The 22239-nt window shown below is 37.2% G+C and overlaps 1 protein-coding gene across 2 annotated transcripts in view; it reads right to left on the reverse strand.

Annotated features, from left to right (window-relative positions):
* Positions 1–640: 640 nt before the first annotated feature.
* The window catches only part of ANO2 (anoctamin 2), a 337896-nt gene continuing 316297 nt past the window's right edge, over positions 641–22239 (reverse strand). For both annotated transcript variants that reach the window (XM_063447820.1, XM_063447821.1), the window contains 2 exons: positions 4283–4388; positions 641–1532 (listed from right to left, as the gene is read on the reverse strand). In XM_063447820.1, the coding sequence (XP_063303890.1) occupies positions 1251–1532; positions 4283–4388 (388 nt within the window). In that variant the 3' untranslated portion in view covers positions 641–1250. The remainder of the gene's footprint in view (positions 1533–4282; positions 4389–22239) is intronic.

Consider the following 22239-nt stretch of genomic DNA (forward strand, 5'->3'; position numbering starts at 1 on the left):
CACAAATGTACACAAATATATTTGCATTTTATTTAAAATAAAACAGTTGCATCATTCAAGAAAAAATAGTTTATTATCAGCTCTGTCCATACATTCATTCTTTCAATATTTCCTGTAATTTAAGAAAGGTCGGTCACAAGTTTTTGATGGAGATATTATGTTATTTCCACCCCTCCCCCAATATCAAAATTATTTTTAATATATCGTCTTAAGCACTGATAATAGAATATAAAATTAGCCCTGAGGTTTTCATTTTGAAATATTTTTTGTTTTACGTAAATTCAGATTGAAACAAATCTCATGAGCACTCAAGTGAACACAAGACAGCATTGTAGCACACATTTTGAGTGACCTTGATTACATTATAAACATTATAATTTGCAAAAATGGAAAATCATTCCAACAGCTTAAATTACATTTATGTGCAGCCAGTAGGAGAGATACCAATTTCTATTGGCTGCACATTGTCCTGTTGGTCTAAACACCTTCTCTCTCTTCTCTCATCAGTTACTTCGTTCTCAGTCAATCACATTCATAAACACAAAAACAGGTTTTCTTAACTAGTATTACACACACACACAGATATATATATATATATATATATATATATATACACACATACATACATGTGTATGTTTATATCCTCTTTTGTGTTTTGTTGAGTTCAGCAGCTTTGTTTATAGAAATATTAAGAAAAAGATGTACTGTTAACCCAGTTGCGTCGAATATGCTTCAAGTGCATTGAGTTAACAGTCTAGTTATTTAATAAGTCAGTTGTACAGTTCAGTAAAGTACAGTAATGCTTATAGCATCTCAATGTAAAAGCACAGCAGCAAAGTTCTCAGTAATGTGCATTGTACTGGAAACATCATCACGCAATTTAAAGAAGTCCACTCATTGTTAAAAAATGAGCATTGCTAGTACTATTTAAGTTATGAAACGTGTGGTCATACCTTGCGTCCTACCTCGTGTACTGTATGCAGATTTCTGCTATTTAAACAATAAAACGAATCGCAGACAAAAGTGCACAGCTTAGTTAAATTTATCTGTGCAATATTGTTGCACAAGACGGTTCTTTAAATATTACAAAGCCTGCTTAAGATCATTTGGAGACATTTACGAGAAACATTTTTTTTTCTTTTGTTTTCTCTGTATCCCACTTCTTCCATATGTCCCCTTCCTTCTCCAGTTTCAAAATCATATGTTTCAATTGTACATATTTATTGCATGTCTACAATGCTCCAGAGGGCTCACACATCGGTATGGTGTGAGCTGAATGAAGAAAAACTGCCACGCTGACTGCGATTGAACTGACAAAAGCTCGCTGCTCGACTTCTACGACCTTTGTTTTCGGTTTTACCCCGTTGCTTGTCGTGCATTAGAAAATTCTCAATAAGTTGCAGTTTTTTGTGTTCTTCTTTAAGAAAGACATTAACAAGCATGGTTTTCTCCTTTTTGATTTGTTCACTTATGTCTTTAGGTATGTCAGGTATTAACCAGTCCACAACTGCACTTAGAAACATAACTAAATTCTAAAAAACAAAACAAAAAAACAAAAAATAATGTTAAACAGTAAGTCTGTATTTATATTTTAGCATTCATGAAAAAGAGACCTAGTGACACTTCAAAATGTGTCTGTAAGTTGTCTTCTGTGTTTTTGCCTCACTTTAAATTTTTTGTTGTGTTTATATGGGAGCTATTTTAACTTTACTCTCTTTGAGGTAAAACTTTGTTTTTCTGATATCAGAATGGGAAACAGCTTCTGCTGCTGTGTAACCTGATAGATGTTTGGGAACATACTGTTGTAAGCTATCATTCAAGTTACAAACATAATTGTGAAAAAAGAAAAATATCTTAAACATGGGTGGATAAGTCACATTCTAACTGGCCTTCAGAAAAATATAAGACCCCACTGTACAGCGCTATGAAACTTGTTGACGCTATATAAATAATAAAATAAAAATAGTAATAATAGGGAAATGATACAAAAGAAATAGAAAACATTGCCAGATTTTTTAATAAATAATGTTAACATAGCGCATAACTAAGAAAATGGAGCAGATTTGGTATGATTTTTTTTTACCCTTTTTGTTTAAATACAAATAAAAATAAAAAGGTTTTGTTTTTTAAATAACTCAGCATCTCTCCTTGAGATTTGTATACACACATAAATTAAAATAAAATAGATATTATTTAAATAAATTAAAAAAAAAAAAACATATATATATATATATATAAAAGTATGTATATATATATATATATATATATATATATATATATATATATATATATATGTATATGTGTGTGTCTTTAGTAACACATTCCAGCTTGTATTTCTGAACTCAGCATACATAGACCTATAATAAACTGTACACACAAGCATGGTTTCACAATGCAATTTGTATAATGCTAGAATTCACCGTACCTGTTCCCTTGCATCAGTTCCTGATTCTGAGCGAAGGACATTGTGAGAGCAATCAAATTTGCTAGCTCAATGTATAGAAGAAATGATATTGCTTACTTAATGGAGACTCTGCCATCCACACAGTTATGATTGATAGGTCCACTTTTAGACATGGATATATAATAAAAATGATGATGTAATGTAAAAAAGAATCCTTTACCTATAATTGCTGTATCTTTTATTTTTCTGTATTTGTGAGTATATATATATATATATTATATTTTATGTATATTTCTTATATTATAATTTTTAATATTAATTAAAATTTAGCAATTTACCTCTTGGTTTTCCTCCTATCTCTCCTAAGGCTCATTCAGTATCACCTTTTCTAATGATACCTCCTCCCTTCGTCCTGTCTCTGTTGGAGTCCCCCAAGGCTCTGTACTTGGTCCCCTTTTATTTTCTCTTTATACTGTCTCTCTTGGCAAACTTATTACCTCACTTGGATTCCTATACCACCTGTATGCTGTTGACACTCAGAAATACCTCTCCTTCCCGGCCCTCCCCCTGCCATCCTGCAATGTGTCACTGCTTGCCTTTCTTCCATCACTAAATGGATGTCCTTCCGATTTTTAAAACTCAATCTCTCTAAAACTGAACTCCTTGTCTTTCCTCCTCCTAATACTGATCCACCTCTTTCACTCTCCTTTCAAGTTAGTGGTACCCACATCAGTCCATCCTTGCAAGCACGCTGTCTTGGTGTTATACTTGATTCTGGCCTTACATTTGAACCTCACATCCAGTAGGTTACCAAATCCTGTAGATTCCACCTTAAAAACATAGCCCGCATCCACCCCTTTCTTACGCAAGATGCTTCTAAGGAGCTTGTCCATGCTCTAATAATCTCTCACATGGATTATTGTAACAATTTCCTAATAGGTCTTCCCACAAATTGTATTGCTCTGCTACAGTCTGTAATGAATGCTGCAGCCAGACTGATTTTCCTCTCCTGTCGCTCCTCTCACCCCTCTGTCAGTCCTTACATTGGCTTCCTGTATCCTATTGGAGTAAGGTACTAATCCACACCTATAAATCACTGACCAATTCTAGCCCCTCCTATATCTCTTCACTGATCCACAGGTATGCCTCTTCCCAGTCTCTCCGCTCTGCCCGTGCCTTCTCCTGTCTGCTGCATGCACCTGTACGGCCAACTCACGCTTGCAGAACTTCTCGCGGGTGTCTCCTAACTTAGGGACAGCCCTTAAATATGGGCAGCTAGTGACTCCATGTCACTACTTGTGAAAATTTGCAGTCAGCAAAAAGCCACTGCTCGCTAACAGTTGTATATTTGATGTAGTGGTATACCTGAATTTTGTTTTGTAACACTAAAATACCTGTTCTTTGTTTCATAAATCTCCAATAAATTCTAAGGATGCCAGGAAAATAAAATGGATAAAACTAGAAAATAACATCATATGTTTTGATTATAAAAGTCATTTATTGACATCTACAGTTTGTACTGAAACATAACCAAGTATTTTTCTAATTAAAAAGTAGAGCACAATAAATGCATTTTTTAATTCTCTGGCAAAGATGGCATTTGTGGTGATTTATGGAGCATACTACATTAGTACCACTTTTCAGTAAGTACTGAAATGGATCAAGTGTATCTCTCTCCTTCAGTGGCAGAGACAGCTTTCCACACAAACTTTCAGTTAATTCATGTATTATAGATAAATGTGACATAGTATCCCATCAATCTAACCCATCCTGGGCCACTTGCTGTTTTGTGGAACATTCAGAGAGAACCACAAACCAAAATAATTTACTAAAAATACTTTACAGTACTAAACATATAAATATTTCCTTTACACTTACCTGAAAAAGAATAACAAAGGCCAGACGAACAGCTAAAACAGTCCAGTACTGTTTAGAAAAATCATATGGATTTTGTGCCCACGGAGGCTCTCTAAAATCTTTATACCTTTGAAGAAATAAAACAAATTCAAGCACAGTTTTTATTAGTAGCTGTTCTAAAAATGCTAAAATATATTACATTACATATAGATTGTACTAACAGAAAAATAGGTTCCTCTTCAATCTGTCAATTATTCAGTATAGAGTCGACATAGACCAGGAGAACAGGAGAACCCTTCTTCAGATGTGTCTCCTGCTCTACATCATAGCAATAACAGTGAATGTGCTGTGGTTGATATGATTACTCCTTAGTCAATGCCACTAGTGTTGACTAGAGGAGTATAGAAATAGGGTGACCATTGTCAGTATGTTTAGACATAGTCATGCTGGCAATGAAGCCAGAGTGTAAGTACCCTGTAGAAGGTGTGTCCAAGCAGGGTAAGTTAAACTGGAGCATGATAGAGACTACAGGTGGGAGTTAGGATAATTTAAAAACCCCAGAGCTGCTGCGTAGGCAACAGCACGCACACATACTTCTGTTAAGACTTAGCCCACACTCTTACCGCTAACATACGCAGATTGTATATTAGGAGGTTACGAAATGCTCACGAATACCTATGTCAAAATTGATGTGTACTATGTTAACCGCATTACCTTTGTTCAACATACTATGCCTCTGCGTAGGCAAATGTGCATATATTTCTTTTTGCAAACCTGTTCCTTGTCTGCTAAAATTTTGCGCACAAAATATATATATATATTTTTTTTTTTAAAACCCAGAGCTGATGCTATAGCAATGCTGGATTTGGGGTAAGTGATAATAATATTCAGAAACTTTAACTATTGGAGGGATTTCAGTTAAAGTGATACTTATTGAGGATACTTGTGTCAGGTAAATATGGTTGAGCTGTTGCAAATCAATTTTATAACTTTTTTGACATGCATTTTTCTGGGATTTTCTATGTTATTCTGTCTCTATTCTGTTAAAATACACCTACCAGTAAAATTATAGACTGATCATTTCTTTGTCAGTGGACAAACGTTCAAATCAGCAGGGGATCAATTACTTTTTTCCCTCACTGTACCTCTTTCAAATGATCCCTCTAAAAGTCCTGAATAGCTGGTTAGCCCTTCTACAAACTTCTTCCTCCTCTTTTATGTCGAAAGGTAAGAAGCTCAGGATAAGCAAACGTATCCTATCTCAGACCTGAAGATGGTGGCATAAAATACCCAAATATTAGATTTCAGTATTCAGTCAACATGATATCTCATGTCCACAGAACCTAAACTCTAATCATGTGCAATTTGTTTCGGTCCAAATATGAATTCGGACGGATTTCGGGCAATTCGGACATTCGGGTAATTCCGAATGTCCGAATTGCCGAAGTGGCAAATTGCTGAGGTCCTGAAGTTTCAATCAAGTAACATACATTTATATAAAATGTAAGTTAATTAGTGAGTTAATGTAATGACAGGAATGAATAAGTAGATAACTCCCAAGGTATTAGGGAGCTATCTACTAAAAGGCTGAAAGACCTAAATTGGTCTTTCAGCCAAATTTACTAATACTAAGTAAACTATACTATACCGCGAGTAGGGGCATGTCTATTAAACAGTGTGGCTGTGGCTGCTCACTGTTAAAGAAAAAAAGGGTCCCCCCTCCCAAGACCCCACCAGTGGGGGCTTTTAAACTAAAGTAAAACTAAAGTAAAATGATGGGGGGACCTATTGCCCCCCTGGCTCCCACCCCTTAGCTCGGGTGGGGGCCCTAATGTAAAATAATGGGGGGGACCAGTTGTCATCCCCCAGGCCCCCACCGATGAGCAGCGGGTGGGGGCGCTAAATCAGAATAAGGAGGGACCTAATGTCCTCCCCCCTGGCCCCCACCCCTGAGCAGTGGGTGGGGGCCCTAATTTATAATAAGGGGGACCTAATGTCCTCTCCCCTGCCCCCACCCCTGAGTGGTGGATGGGGGCCCTAAATACTAATAAGGGGGGGACCTAATGTCCTTCCCCCCTGCGCCCCCAACCCTGAGCGGTGTGTGGGGGCCCTACAGTAAAATAAGGGGGAACCTAATATCCTCCCCCCTGGCCCCCACCCCTGAGCGGTGGGTGAGGGCCCTAAATACTAATAAGGGGGGGACCTAATGTCCTCCCCCCTGGTCCCCACCCCTGAGCGGCGGGTGGGGGCCCTAAATTGGAATAAGAGGGGGTGCTTATGTCCTCCCCCCTGGCCCACACCCCTGATCGGTGGGTGGCGGCCCCACAGTAAAATAAGGAGGGGGGACCTAATGTCCTCCCCCCTCGCCTCCACCCCTGAGCAGTGGGTGGGGGCCCTAAATACTAATAAGGGGGGACCTAATGTCCTCCCTCCTGGCCCCCACCACTGAGCGGCGGGTGGGGGCCCTAAATACTAATAATGGGGGACCTAATGTCCTCCCCCCTGGCCCCCACCCATGAGCGGTGGGTGGGGGCCCTATATGAGAATGGTGGGGGGGACCTTCTGTTGTTCCCCCCTGTCTCCCACATTCTTCTTCTTTCACATTCTTTCACATGTAACATTCTTCTTCTTTCACTGGGTAAGTATATTAGTACTTAGGCAATACTGTGCTTCAGAACTGAGCGGCGGGTGGGGGCCCTAAATACCAATAGGGGGTCCTATTGTCCTCCACCCCCAGCTCCCACCCCTGAGCGGCAGGTGGGGGCCCTAAAAAAATGTTACCCCCCCAGGTGACTAGGGGTCCCCAAACCCCTAGTCACCCCCTCCCCCCAAAAAAATGATCCCCTACCTATCCCCCTCACCCTAAAAATAATGAGGGGGAGACCTTTAACTAAGTACCTGTAAAAAAAAATAAAACTTACCATTCAATGTTTTCTTTATTCTAAAATCTTCTTTTTTCAGCCCCAAAAAAGGGCAAATAAAAAATCCATAATATCCGACGCAATAAAAAAACACTCAAAAAACGAGCGCAAAAAAAATAATCCATGTTCATCCGGCAAGGGCTCCGCGCAGACTGAGCTCTGCAGGGTGGGGGAAGGCTTATAAAGCCTTGCCCCGAACCTGCAATTAGGCTCAGAGCACTCTGATTGGTGGGTTTAAGCCATCCAATCAGAGTGCTCTGACGGGTAAATCAAGAGACTGGCAGGTAAGTCTCTACATTTACCCATCACAGCACTCTGATTGGTTGGTTTGAAATCCACCAATCAGAGTGCTCTATGTCATTTTACACTGCGTGGGAAAGTTCTTTGGAATTTTCCCACGCTGTGTAATTTGACTCATAACTCTCTGATTGGTGGATTAAGTAACCAATCAGAGAGTTATGAGTCAAATTACACAGCGGGTGAACATGGATTTTTTTTTCTATTGCGTCGGTTATTCTGGATTTTTTTTGCCCTTTTTTGGGGCAGAAAAATGAAGATTTTAGAAGAAAGAAAACATTGAATGGTAAGTTTTATTTTTTTACAGGTACTTAGTTAAATGTCCCCCCCCCTTCATTAATTTTAGGGTGAGGGGGGTAGGTAGGGGGATAATTTTTTTTGGGGGGGTGACTAGGGGTTTGGGGACCCCTAGTCACCTGGGGGAGGGTGTTAAATTTTTGTTTAGGGCCCCCACCGGCCGCTCAGGGGTGAGGGCCAGGGGGGAGGACATTAGGTCCCCCCCTTATTAGTATTTAGGGCCCCAACCCGCCACTCAGAGGTGGGGGGCCAAGGGGGAGGACATTAGGTGTCCCCCTTATTAGTATTTAGGGCCCCCACCCACTGCTCAGGGGTGGGGGCCAGGGGGGAGGACATTAGGTCCCCCCTTATTAGTATTTAGGGCCCCCACCCACCGCTCAGGGGTGGGGGCCGGGTAGGAGGACAATAGGTCCCCCCCATCATTTTACTTTCGGTGCCCCCTTTAGTTTAAAAGCCCCCACTTGCACGTCGCGGGTGGGGTCTCGGGAAGGAGGACCCTATTTTTTAACAATGAGCAGCCACAGGCTGCTCACTGTTTACTAGACATGCCCCTACTCACGGTATAGTGAGTAGGGGCAAAATTTACTAATACTAAGTAACTTTTACTTAGTATTAGTAAATTTGTCTGAAAGACCAATTTAGGTCTTTTAGCCTTTTGGTAGATAACTCCCTAAATACCGTGGGAATTAGGGAGTTATCTACTAAGCAGCTGCAAGAGAAGTCCCGAAGAGCCAAAGTCCCGAAATTCCGAAATGCCGAAGTTCCGAATATATAGAAAATAACAAAGTACTAAATCAACTTATTACCACATGGGTCGAGTTTAAAAAGACTATTGGAATACATAATGATATCTCTATCAGTTATTGAATTTAATGTAGAAAATCTATCTTTATATCTGGGAATACATCATATAGATCAGATTTTATATCAAGGTAAACTGATGTATTTTGAAAATCTAGTTCAATTATTTAATTTGCCTAATTCTGAAATGTTTACTTATCTTAGAGTTAAATATTTCCTTCAAAATCATCAAATTATAATTAGTCCTAATATAAATAAGGTATTAAAAAAGATTTTTTTTTGTAATAAAATAGTTCCAAAGATATTAACTAAAGATATTGAATTAATCCACGTTACTAATTTCGTGGAGAGTTCTGGCCCAAAATGTCCTGGAAAAATCAGTATTTTATAACGCATTGTTTTGTTGCCTTTTAAGGTTGTTTTAGTTAGAAATTGGAATTTGCCTTACCTTAAATCCCAAAAGAAACAGGATATGTGGGATTATTGGCTTACCTTGATTGATGCCGCAAGTACCTTAAACCAAGGCCTGGCATAGTCCTATGCTCTGTAGTGTTTTAACTGAGAAAAAGGATAAGACAGGCCCTAGTCTCACCGCACGACACAGGAGTTTTGATTTGTTGTGTCCAATATGTTTGTATTTTGTTTGTCTAATCGATCTACATGATGTTTATATGTGTCTCAATATGATATGAAAGAAATTTAGAATTATATACTTCAAAGACATATTGTTAATTATCTCTATGTAATAAATGTGAAAATTATATATAAAAAAAAAAAAGAATGATTATAGTATAATTGAATATTGTTGTTGTTTACTTTTTATTTTTTCCCCAGTAAGTGTCCTGTATATTGTAATTGCTTAAAGGTATTTCGGACTTGACCCAAACAAGAGTAGATCTAAAGGAGACTGGTCCACTAATTGAATTTTTTGAAAAAAGTTAACAATTCTAAAATGAGTAAATGTTTAATTATCATATTTATGTTGTAAATCTTGGAAGGTATTAGGAGATATATTTGAACCCAGTTGACCAATTTTTACTATACCTTTTTTCCACCATTTAGTTATATTAAGGTCTTTTATAAACAATTTAAACACTTCTAGTGGGGCTTTAGGAGACTTTTAGGAGACTTTTTTTTTTTTAGGATCTATAGATTTATATATTTGAGAAATTATCATATTATCAATCTTTAGGTTTTTTAATAATTTATCAATCCAGAACAATAGATAGGGGTCCACATTACCACAGTATTTCCTCTCGATCTTATACCATATTTTCCCAAATAATTTATGTTACCCCATTCTAAAAAGTGGGAGAACATAACTGTGTTGTGGATCAGTTGGATGTTAGGAAAGGACAATCCCCCCTCGCATAAATGAGTCATCATTATTTTCCTAGTTATTCTTGCTCTTTTCTCCGACCAAACAAATGAATAAAATAGCTTATCAAAAAGATTCAATATTTTGTTTGGGATTCTTATTGGTATCGTACGAAATAGATTTTCCAATTTCGGTATTAAGTATGCCTGTAGTATATCAAGTCCATCAAGGAAAGTATTGTGTTTCCACAATTTTTAATTTGATCATTCATATCTTTGAAAAGTTTAAGATAGTTTAAGTTTATCCAAGTTTTTAAATCAAAATTAATTATGGTTCCCAAATAATTTTTTGTTTGAGAATCCCAATTACATTTATATTTTAACTTAAGTCATTTTTCTTGATCTTGAGATACATTTCGGTGTATTATTTGAGGTTTTTGTAAATTAATTTATAATTGGAGAAACGACTGAAGTTATCTATACAATCCATAGCTGAAGGAATGGAGCTCTCCGGATGAGTAAGAGTTAGAATTATGTCATCTGCAATTAACGTTATTTTTTGCTCACTCTCACTTTTTGAAATTCCTGAGATATTATTGGTTTGTCTGATATTGGCAGCTAGAGGTTCGATATAAAGAACATACATCAGAGGCACCAAAGGGCCCCCGTGACGTATGCTGTTCCTAATATCGAACCAATGTGAATTTAAACCGTTACCAAATACTTTTGCTTTGGGATGTGTGTATAATGACAAAGTTAAATCCTTTAAAGTTCCTAGAATTCCAAATTCTATCAAGGTTTCATCTAAAAACTTCCAACTTTTGGCATTGACAATAAAAATGGTTGGTAAATGTTCTTTATTAATATTCAATGTCATATTAGCAATTTTCTGGAGATTGCCACTTCCTGATCTTACTTTTACAAACTTTGATTGATCATTACTTATTAATTCAGGTATAGCTTTACTTAGTCTAATTGCAAGGATCTTTGAAAGTATTTTTATGTCCAAGTTTATGAGAGATATCGGACGATAACTGGTGACAAAATTTTGATCTTTCCCTGGTTTGGGAATAGTTGATATTGTGGCACTAAATAACTCCAAAGATATACTTTTTGCTAGGTTTACTTCAATTAATAGTTTATGTAGCAAAGGAGATATTATAGGTTCAAATGTCTGATCGAAGAGGGCAGGATAGCCATCTGGGCCAGGAGTATTTCCATTAACTAAGTTATTTATTACTGTCTTAATTTCTTCGATTTTTTTAATTGGTTGTTTTTTCCTCTTGGGTTTAAGTTTTTTTACATAGTAACTTCCCTACTCTATTACTACTGCTGTACCATTTTTTTTTTACATGACACAACCATTTTTTTTGACTCTATCAGCAAGTAAAAGGTTTATCTGTAGTTGAATTGTTTTAATTTGATCAGCTATTTCTTTAGAGAGACTTCTTTTATTAGTTTGTTCATTTCTAGCAAGTTTTATGTATAGGTCTAATAATTAAGCTCCTTTTTTTTTTCCTTCACTCTAGCTTCTAGTTGGATTAAATTACCCCTCATTACACATTTGAACTATGACCATATTGCTTCATTGGATACATTACCTATATCGTTATTTGTTATAAACTCTTTAGCTAATAGTTCTAAGGATTTTTTATTCTCTTTATTAAGTAAAATTGTTTCATCCATTCTCCATTGATGGTTAGTTTTATAGGTTGGATAATTTTTAATTATAAAATCAATTGGAGCATGGTCAGTCCACTTCGGTGTTGCACCCTTGGGTGTTGCACTCTCTATATGTCAAACAGATCATAATTGTTAAGAATATCTTGTAACCATTTAGCTCTATTTTTATACACTTTCATTTTCATTTTATTTTTTTAGTGATTGTCTCTGATTTTCTATCCCATTTTTCAATTACCACAGTGTTCCAATCTCCACCTGTAAGGAATATACCTTTTTTTTTATTTTATCCAGCTTACTAAATATCTTTTTGTAAAATTTCTGCAAAAAATCGTTGGAGGCATATACATTTCCCAAAGTAAATTACTATCAAATATCTGCTATTTAAGTCTCTCTCTATGCATATTGGTTCAATATACAGAACAAATGATAGCCATCCCTCTTTTTTTTCCCCTCTTAGGTTTGCACATAAAACAATTGGATATCTAGAAAACGTGCACTGATCCTGACTATTGTCTTTCGAAAGTGACTCTTGCATACAACATAGATCTATATTGTCATCTAATAGTTTTTATAGAGTATACCGTTCTTAATACGATTATTTAAACCTTGGGTATTTGTAGATTTTTTTTTTAATTGACATTGTTTCACTTTAAATCCTCTTCTAAACAATTGTCTCTGCAATTCACAACCTGCAAGCTCACTCGACTCCGAACAGTATCCTCAGCACTACAAGTCACCACTATAATAAAATGTCTTACATTAACACACAAAGAACACAAAACATATTAAAAAAAACTAAATGCAAAACTCCACCTTTGATAGCACCTTATCTGTCGGTTCCCCTGAAATTCAAACATATTCCTTCTTAATTCAGGGGTAAACAAACACTGGTGGTGATACGAACTTGATTTTCATGTTTAGTAAATTACGGGAGATCCAGTATACTTAAATGTTAATCTAGACAAGACTTAGTTTTAAAGAGAAAGTATTTACAGTACAAAATATCAACTACGCCTGTACATTTTTATTTATTATAAAGTAATCCCAACAATATTATATGAAGGATATATATGAGGGTCTTACAATAATCTAATAAATCTGTAGATATATCTCAGGTTATCTATGAAGATTATTAATAACAGTTCTAATAAATGATTTGGGCTTTAATTTGGTGCAAATTCCTGAAAGTATTTCCCCTTATCCTTATTTCTCATTTAGTTATTAGTGAGAGATCTAAAGAGAAAAATAAACATTTTTATCAAAATAAATAAATTAAAAAACATATAATAAAACGTGCTTAAACTGTCTCTGACGTGTATAGTTTAAATTAAGAAAAAAAAAGTACTTTAAATTAAATTGTTAATTATAATTGATCCAAAGTGCTCTGTGATAAACACAAAATTAAATATCTTTAACATAATATTCCATATTATATTCTCATTAAAGGTATTTCATGTAACACTGACTTCACTTCTGACATTATCAGAGTATTGATTGGCTTTTCCTCCTGTATTATTTGATTGATTCTCTTAGCCAGCCAAACATCAAGTTCCTCAAAGTGAGTTTTTAGTAAAAGATAGCAGGGTGTAAGCATCAGTAGACAAATACAATTTTAACTGGATAAAAGAAAGCATCCAGAAAGAAGTGCCATGATGTAAATTAGTCCATAATTAAAATTAAACAAGACAGATTACAAAACAAACAAGAAACTAAACAAAAAACAACCTAAAGCTAAATATTAATGAAATATTTTAAATCTGTGCACCATCCCTTCTGAGGTTTTCAAAGAGCTGATTTTCTTTTGCAGACAGCAAAACATATGTGTAATTACATTTAAAAAAATAACTTATTATACAGGATTTCTGAACTCTAATCATATTACAAGTGAATGAATAACAAATGCTTGGAAAAATAGCATATCTATCCAGACTCTGGTAGTTCACAGTGTTGGTGGGCTACAATTAGTGTGCAATAAGTTAACAAAAAACAACACTTTCTATAGTCATGTCCTTGGTCTATTTCACTGTGAAAAGCATTTTGCTGTAATGTTTGTTGTCTAATGTTTAGTCCATCTCTGCTTATGTTTAAAAATCTATATTGAAAAAAGAGTTTAAGCATGCGTGGGATAGGCATAAGGCTATCCTAACTATAATATAAGGCCAGGGACTAATGAAAGTATTGAAAAAATTTGGGCAGACTAGATGGTCCGAATGGCTTTTATCTGCCGTCACATTCTATGTTTCTATGAAACAATACATTACATAAATGACCACCGAGTACATTGTAATACTACAAAAGATGATCAGCAACTATTTTATTGACTTATTGACTTTAAACATGTTAGAGGGCTTTTCTGCCTTCTGGGCATAAACATTGTGTTAATACACTTAGCTCTCAGTGTTCACTCCAAAAAGCATGCATTTATTAATTATAAATACATATTCCTCCATGGAAAAAGCTCTATGGAATTAAGCCTACAGGCTCGGAAACAATGTCATTACAACGAAAGACGTCAATGGTGTATCATTTTGCAATTGCGTTCATAAACCCGGAAGGTTCTTCTACATACAAATAGATGACAAGCTGCTTACCAATATGAGCATATTAGGGTACTGCTAAGGGCAAACTGTGAGTATATCAATGGATGAGAACATATGGTAATCAGTAATTCCGTAATGTTGTTTGTCTCATCATCCATTTGATTGTATATGAATAGCGACATTGGTAATAAAAAAAGGCAGTAAATCCAGTATAACATTCAGAAACGATATCTGAAGTCAAGGCTGTTTTACACCATGCGTTTTGAGAGGCTGTAAGGTGGTATACAAAGCCAAATTTGTCTTAACTATTAAAAAGAAAGGACAACTATTTTGGAATGGAACCGATTACTTAAAAAAGGACCACGCAGACATCTTATTGTAGTGGATATGGGGTCATGGTGCTGTAGTTAAATCCAATCATATGACTACGTTTTGTTTGACAAAAGGCTTGAAGTCAGTGCATACATATACACTATAAGGACAAATGTATTAGGACACTTGACCATTACACTAACAAGGACTTTTATGGCCTCGCATTCTAAATACATAGACATTAATGTGTAGTTGGTGTCCATTATGCAGCTTTAACAGCTTCCACTTTTTTGGGAAGGCTTCCACATGATTTTGGAGTTTTTCTGTGGGAATGTTTGCCCATTCATCCAATACAGCATGTTTGAGGTCAGGCTCTGATGTTGAACGAGAAGGCCAATCTCCTCTCCAGTTCATCCCAAAGGTGTTCGATGGGGTTGAGATCAGGGCTCTTTGTGGGCCAGTCAAGTATCTTTAAGACAGTATATGGGCTAATAATCATTCATGTTTTATGTGGGGTCGGCTGTTGCCTTAAAAATTCCCCTTCCTGCATCAAAATCCCCCTTGATCTGTTTGCAGAGCCATGGTAACTTGTACTTTTAAATTTCTTTTCCTTTTCTTGTATTTCCCTTTTTTCTTCTTGGCTACTGTCTATTAGGTATTTTTCTCTTACCAGAGTTTTCCCTGCTTTCTTTGATTCGGCTCTTCTCTAGAGTCTGTGTTCCTGTCGGTGGCCGTGTTCTTCTGCTCTTGGTTTTTCGGAGCAGGCGCAGTAGCGGCGCTTAAAGAGACATCGCGCCTAAATTAAAATTGACTCAAATCTTTAAAAGACAGTACTTCTAAGCCTCTTAAGCTTCTAGTATCTTGGAATTGGTCAGTATTTCACAAGAATCTTCAGTAAAGCTGTCTCAACCTGTCTGAATAATTCTAGAGATAATTTTTACAATCTTTAAAAAAAAAAAAAAAAAAATTAATTAAGGACTTTTCTGTTAATTTCCATAAAATTTATTTTATCAGATGGCTGCTCCCTCTGCCTCTAGAAGACATAGGTGAGCCTCAAATGTTTTATATTTAGGGATGGTGGGGGGAAGGTGCCACTGTAGGTCTAGAATATATTATATATTGGCTCTCTTACAGCCCATTTAGATTGCAAGACGATTCTCCAAGGACGTATAAAGAAAAGTCGAACAGATGTACAAACTGTAAACAAGTGGCACCTAATGGAAAAAATCTGTTTAGAACATGACTGGCAGAGGTGGCAGAAGAATGGAAGAAAAAACATTCTCCTCAGGATGATCTGAAAAAAATGGATTTCAGAAGCTATTGCGGAAGATTTTAAGTCCACGTCAGAGAGAATTGCTTCATCTAAACGTCCAAGTTGAAAGAAGTTATGCAGAATCCAATGAAGACTCTGCATTGTTAAAGGACATATCAGAAGAAGAAGATGAAGAGATGACCTCAAAATCTCTGGATTCCAGAGCAGTGGATAAACTGACACCTTGAGTATTCCAGAGGAAAGAGCAGACAAAAAAGAGTCTGACAGATACTTTGAGGATCTAAAAACAAATAGACCTATGTTTCTGGTACACTCTGCAATCAAAGAAGTTATACATGAGGAATGGACTAGACCAGAGAGAAAAGCAACTCTAAAAAGCAAGACATCCAAAATATCTTTATGCTCAAGAGGACTGCAAGTCATGGATTTCAGTTCCAAAGATTGACGTAGCAGTTATTCACATGGAAAAAGAACAACTCTTCCCATAGACTTCATGGCTTATTTAAGAGAGTCGATTGAAAAGCGCTTGGACACCAATCTTTTTTTTATTTTTATTTTTTATTCTTTATTTGTGAATGACATTGCTTGTTGACATATGTTTGTAACAGGGCTTGTGCACAAGCCTAAATATTTAAAACAGAACATAACGAAATTGCAAGGCTAGATTATATGTAGGTCAAGGTGGTAATTGAGGTTGGACACCAATCTTATCAAAGCCTATCTGGCTATAGGATCAGCCTTGCATCCAGCGATAGCCCTAACTATTTTATCCAAAGCTCTAAAAGTTTGGGTTGAGATTTTGGAAGAAGATATCACTAGAGGAATCCATAAAGAACACCTAATGGAGGGTTTCAAAGATTTAAAGTTAGAAACTGAATTTTGATCAGAAGCTTCCCTGGATGTTACTAAAATGGTAGCTAAAAGCATGGCTCTTCCCTTTTGGGACAGTAGAGCTTATAGGCCTGGACGGGAGTATTCCAGGAATGCTAACTGGAGGAATTACCAATTCACCTCATCTAAAGCAGTTTGGGCCCAAAACATTCCAGATTCCAGGGTTCTATCGATTCTAAAGAAAGGTTACAAGATCGAATTCAACTATTTCCTTACAAAGAGGGTCTTCACTTGTTCACATATAGCCAAAAGAGAAAAATAAATAGCTATGAGGAACTGTATTTCACAGCTGCTGGGGAAGGTCATAGAAGACGTCCCGTACGGAGAACGTTTCAGCAACCATTATTCTACAGTCTTTCTGGCACCAATGCCTCAGGGCAAATGGAGACTAATCTTTGAATGCAAAGTTAAAAATATGACATATAATAACTTTCAAGATGATGTCTATTGCAACTATTCTACCAAATATAGAGGTTGTAGAATGGATGACATCTATTGATCTAAAAGACGCTTATTATCACATCCCTAATTATGACAGTCATCACAGGTTCCTAAGATTTTGGATCTCAGGAAAGCATTAATAATACAAGAGTCTTCCTTTCAGATTGAGCTTAGCTCCAAAGATATTCTCAAAAATTCTCATACCCTTCTGGCTTTTATAAGGAAAAAGAACATCGAGATATATCATTATCTGGACGACTTCCTGATCATAGGCCCATCTAGTCAAATAGTGCATCTCCATACCCAAACTACTATCGAGTGTCTCCAGGAACATGGTTGGTTAATAAACATGGGAAAGAGTTAATTAGTTCCAGCCCTGAGAATGAATTTCTTAGAAGCAAATATAGATACGGTCAAAGGAGCCGCATCTCTATCTACAGAAAGAATGGGAAGAATTATTACAAAGATCAAGAGTCTACATCTCAAGCGTTGCATTTCTGCAAGAGAGTTTATGAGCCTATTGGGATCTTCTTCCGTGCATTTAAGGCAATCTGACATGGTAGACCAAAGAGAAGAACCTGTCTCTGGGGTTTCCACTAGAAGAACCAAGTTGGCTAACTATTACAACAGATGCCAGCCTTCTAGGTTGGGGTGCGCACTTCAACAACATATGGAGTCAAGGAATATGGTCTACAAGGGAGAAACAGCTTAATTCAAATCTGAGAGCTAAGAACAGTATTCAAGGCTCTGCTTGGGTTTCATCATCATCTGAAGAATGCTTGGGTGAGAATCCAGACATACAACAGGGCTGTGGCCTCGTATGTAAAATACCAGGGCGGCACCTGAAGCAAGTCTCTTCCAAAAGAGTTAAGACCTCTAGTGATTTTTTCCCAATCCAATTGGCAGTTTACCTCCCGGGGTCAGAAAATTTATTGGCAGACTACCTCAGCAGAACAATAGTTCAACAAGGAGAATGGAAGCTCAATCAAGAAGTTTTCAGTTGATTTCTCAGAGGTGGGGCAGACCTCAAATTGACTTGATGGCTTCATACAGGAATGCTTAGGTTCCCAGGTTTTACTCTCTGCATGCGGACCATCAAGCGGCAGAACAATCAGCATGGCAAAACGTATGTCTGAAATTCAAGCCTTTTTATGTGATGAGAACCATATTTAAGTTTTCCACGACAGGGTGGTCTTGAGACCTAGGCAAGAATTTTTACCTTAGGTGGTTTCTAATTTCCACATTCTCAAGGAAATTATTCTTCCTTCATTTTATCCATACCCTTCTTCTCCATCATAAAAGTTTAGTCAATTGAATGTCAGATTATGCTTAATAAAATACCTGGAAGTATCTAAAAAATTTTGGAAATCACACCTATATGTTCTTCCGATAGGAGCCTGAAGTGGAGAAGCAGCCTCTACCTCCACTATAAGATGTTGGATTCAAATATTATAATCAAAGCTTATCATTTAAAAAACCTTCCTCCTCCGAGTAAAGTTAAAACTCACTCCACAAGGGCATTGGCAACCTCCTGGGTTAACTGGGCAGAGGTTTTTTCTGAAGACATTTGTAGGGCAGCTACCTGGTGTTCCCCAATGACATTCCTCAAGCATTATAAGTTGGATTTGGATTTACCTTCTACGGCCTTCGGGAGAGGTGTACTATCTTCTGTTGTATCTCACTGATACATTTTGTTGAAGCATCGTCAGGTGTAAGGCGTATTATTGATCCCATCCAAAAAGTTGAGCTTGGGTATTACCGATAAGTGATGCTGCCATGATTAGCCAGGAATACATAAAATGTTATCGTACTTATCATAATTTTCTTTTCCTGGCTATTATTTATGGCAGCATCAGCAACCCTCCCTTGTTTTGTTTTACAGCTTTTAAACTAAACTGTGGGGTAGAAGGAGGATGGACCTTTTATGCCTACAGTCTTGTTCTGTTTGGTTGATTTTTTTTCCTGTCCTGTTGCTTTTTGGGTCGGAGCAACCTCATAAGTGATGCTGCCATGATTATTATTATTTTTGCCTATATATAAGTGTATTCTGCATTGTTTTCATTTTACTTGTCAAAGTTTTGATCGGCAACTAAAATGTTGACACCGCTTCATTACTTTGTTATTGTGAAATAAAGGAAGAAACAGATTAACAAAGCCAGTGAGTGTGTATATATATATATATATATATATACACACACACACACACACACACACACACACACGTATACATATATTCATATAGATAGTTTTCTGGCTATGTCAATGGCAGCACCACAATAGGTTTAGCTCCTCCCATCCCCTAACATTCAGGAACTAATTACAAATAAGTATATAAGTACCCCCTCCTACCTCTCACCCCTGAGTCTTTTTGTACTTGCCACTTGGACAAAACAATTTAGGGACTCTTTAATAATTCCAATTTTTATTTTGGGCTTACCTGGGGGTCATTACCCCCTGCCATAAGGGAGTAAAGCCTATCTTTCTTAAAAAGCCTCATGATATGGCACTGTGCAAAGTTGTCCCCCTGAGGATAATCCCTTTAGTGTCGAGGGGCAACTTGCTATGACTCAAGTGGTAGCAAGTAGTATAAAATCTCTTGGACTATCTCCTCCTACCTGGAATGTTTTATATATAGACAAGGATTTTAAATACTGAAGTTCCCTGACAATTCTGTGGTACCTGGAAATCATCCACTGGTATTTTCCTCCTTATTTCCCTTAATTTCAACATTTTTTATTTTGTTCACCATTTTGGATGTTTGTCTCTCTCCCAATTCGATCTGATCTAAGTAGAATTGTTGGTGCATGCTGTGTAAGTATATGTTCCTTTCAATTCCATATGTCAAATGCCATCTTGGATTTTTATAACCTCTAATCATTCGCACCTAACTTTGGCATTTGGTCCATGCTACTGTTCATGTGTAGGCCGAATAAGGTTTGCATGATGCAGCATGGATGCTCAAACATTCAGGGATGTGCATGTGCGACAGTTTAAAGTTGGCCATGTTGAGCTGGAATCCTTCTGAGTTGAACAAACCTTTTTAAGCACCAAAATCAAATTCTAGAGCCTTGCGTTCATTTTCAGTAGTTACTGGTGTAGGCCAAAGTGAAAACTTTTCGCTTTTGAGCAGTTTCTTTCATCTGACTATTGTTTGAGTATTTAAAGTTATATTACTATTAAAGTGATAGTACTTAAACATTTCCTTAAATTTTTTTCTTCTTCATACAATAAGAGTCATAGGTAAGCCATTTAGTTTTTAGAATTTTTCCTAGTCAACACTAGTCTATAAACAAAAGAAAGCAGTTCACTTATATTCGCTTTCGTTATAGTTCAATGGGGAAGAAATAAAGAGCTTCAAAAGGGAAGTCCCACAGAAAGCTTACATGTGAAGCCTGCGATTCTAAGGCTATAGAGGGGAAGTGTCTTTGCGCAGCCTGCCCAAAGGCAGCAGAAAACCCCTCCAATCTTACTCCTGATGTCATGGACTTTGTCCTGGTGTCCCAGGGTATTAAAGAGGCCAGTCAGTCATGCAAAAGGCCTGCACCTTCATCTGGCAAATTCTTTACAGATCTCAGAAGGAAAAGAGCTACCTTTCTAGTTGACAAGACAATTCATACTTGAATAAATGGACTAAGACTGACATAAAGCTTTCGCCTCATGGTCAAATCTCACGCTTAATCCCTTTTTGAGTCCTCAGATGCGGCTACCTGGGAGTCTGCCCACAAAGTAGATGTGGCTGTAGTTAGACTAGCTAAGCATTCTACTCTTCCGGACGATAATGCTGGTACTTAAAAGAGATTGTTACTTCCCATGATTTTTTATGTTTACTTATCCTTATATTTAACAAAGGTAAGATTGTTTAAATAAAACTAAATGTAGAAAACCATACCTCTTTATTTTGCAACTGGGTGCCTCCATCTTAGATCCCTGTCACTCTTTGTTATAGGTGCTTATACATGGCAGTGAACATGAGAGAAAGCAAACGGATAAAGGAGAAATGAAACCATGTTTCTCTTTCTCCTCTTCACTTGCAATGCATGCCCTGGCTTTGTGTTGTATTAACTGAATTGTGATGTCAGTTGCTAAATCTTGAATATACATTTAAAAGAAAGCAGAGCATCTGTGAAAAAGGGTAACACAAGTTACACTTGCTTTTCAGTGTTTTATTCTATTATGTAAATTTCAAAGTATTGACAGTTACTGGTGACAGTGAAACTCAACTGTGCCTTCCCAAATCTACCTTGTGTTCTCTGACTAATTGTGTGAATGTCAAAGTAGCAACCATGGGACAAAGCATGACACAAGCAGAATAGAAGACTACACATCACACTGGGTTTGGAATGTTTGATTTTACCGGATTGACCAACTAGCCCTCTCTTCCCTAATCTGCCAACACATGATATATAGAGATGTCCCGAATAGTTCGCTGGCGAATAGTTCCCGGCGAACATAGCTTGTTCGCGTTCGCCACGGTGGGCGAACATATGCGATGTTCGGTCCGCCCCTATTCGTCATCATTGAGTAAACTTTGACCCTGTACCTCACAGTCAGCAGACACATTCCAGCTAATCAGCAGCAGACCATCCGTCCCAGACCCTCCCACCTCCTGGACAGCATCCATTTTAGATTCATTCGGAAGCTGCATTCTTTTATTTTTATTTTTATTTTTTTTAGACAGAAGTGTGTTATATTTGAGCATTGCAGGCTGAACGTGCGTATATCATGGCTATTTGCACTGAGGGTATGAGTATATAGCAGTACATTGTTGTGAAAGATGGCTGTCATGTTTAGGTGTAGCTTGCACGTTATCAACTGTGTATTTATATCAGCAGCTCCACCACTAGTTATAAATCAAGTGTGAGTCGCCCCATGAGATGAGACTAGTGAATAACATAATACATGAATGGTTAAGGTAAAGGCATGTAAGGAACTACGACAATAAACTCTTTAGGAGGTGAAATAATGACATGTTTAAACGCTTGCTACTTTACGATTAGTAAATGCGCAGAGAGCAGTTCATGTGATCAGAGGCATGGTGTGGAGGATCGGCTATAGTGGGACATGCTTGGCAGGCTGCAGTTTACTGCTTGTGCTCATCCGATCCCTTCTGGGCGCCAGGTGCAGACCCTGGGAGTCCCTGATACCTGGAACAACAAAGGCAAGTCTCTGGCTGAGTGCCGGATTCGCGGCTTGAGGTGGTGGAAG

This window comes from Pelobates fuscus, chromosome 3 (genome assembly GCF_036172605.1).
Source record: "Pelobates fuscus isolate aPelFus1 chromosome 3, aPelFus1.pri, whole genome shotgun sequence".
NCBI lineage: Eukaryota > Metazoa > Chordata > Amphibia > Anura > Pelobatidae > Pelobates > Pelobates fuscus.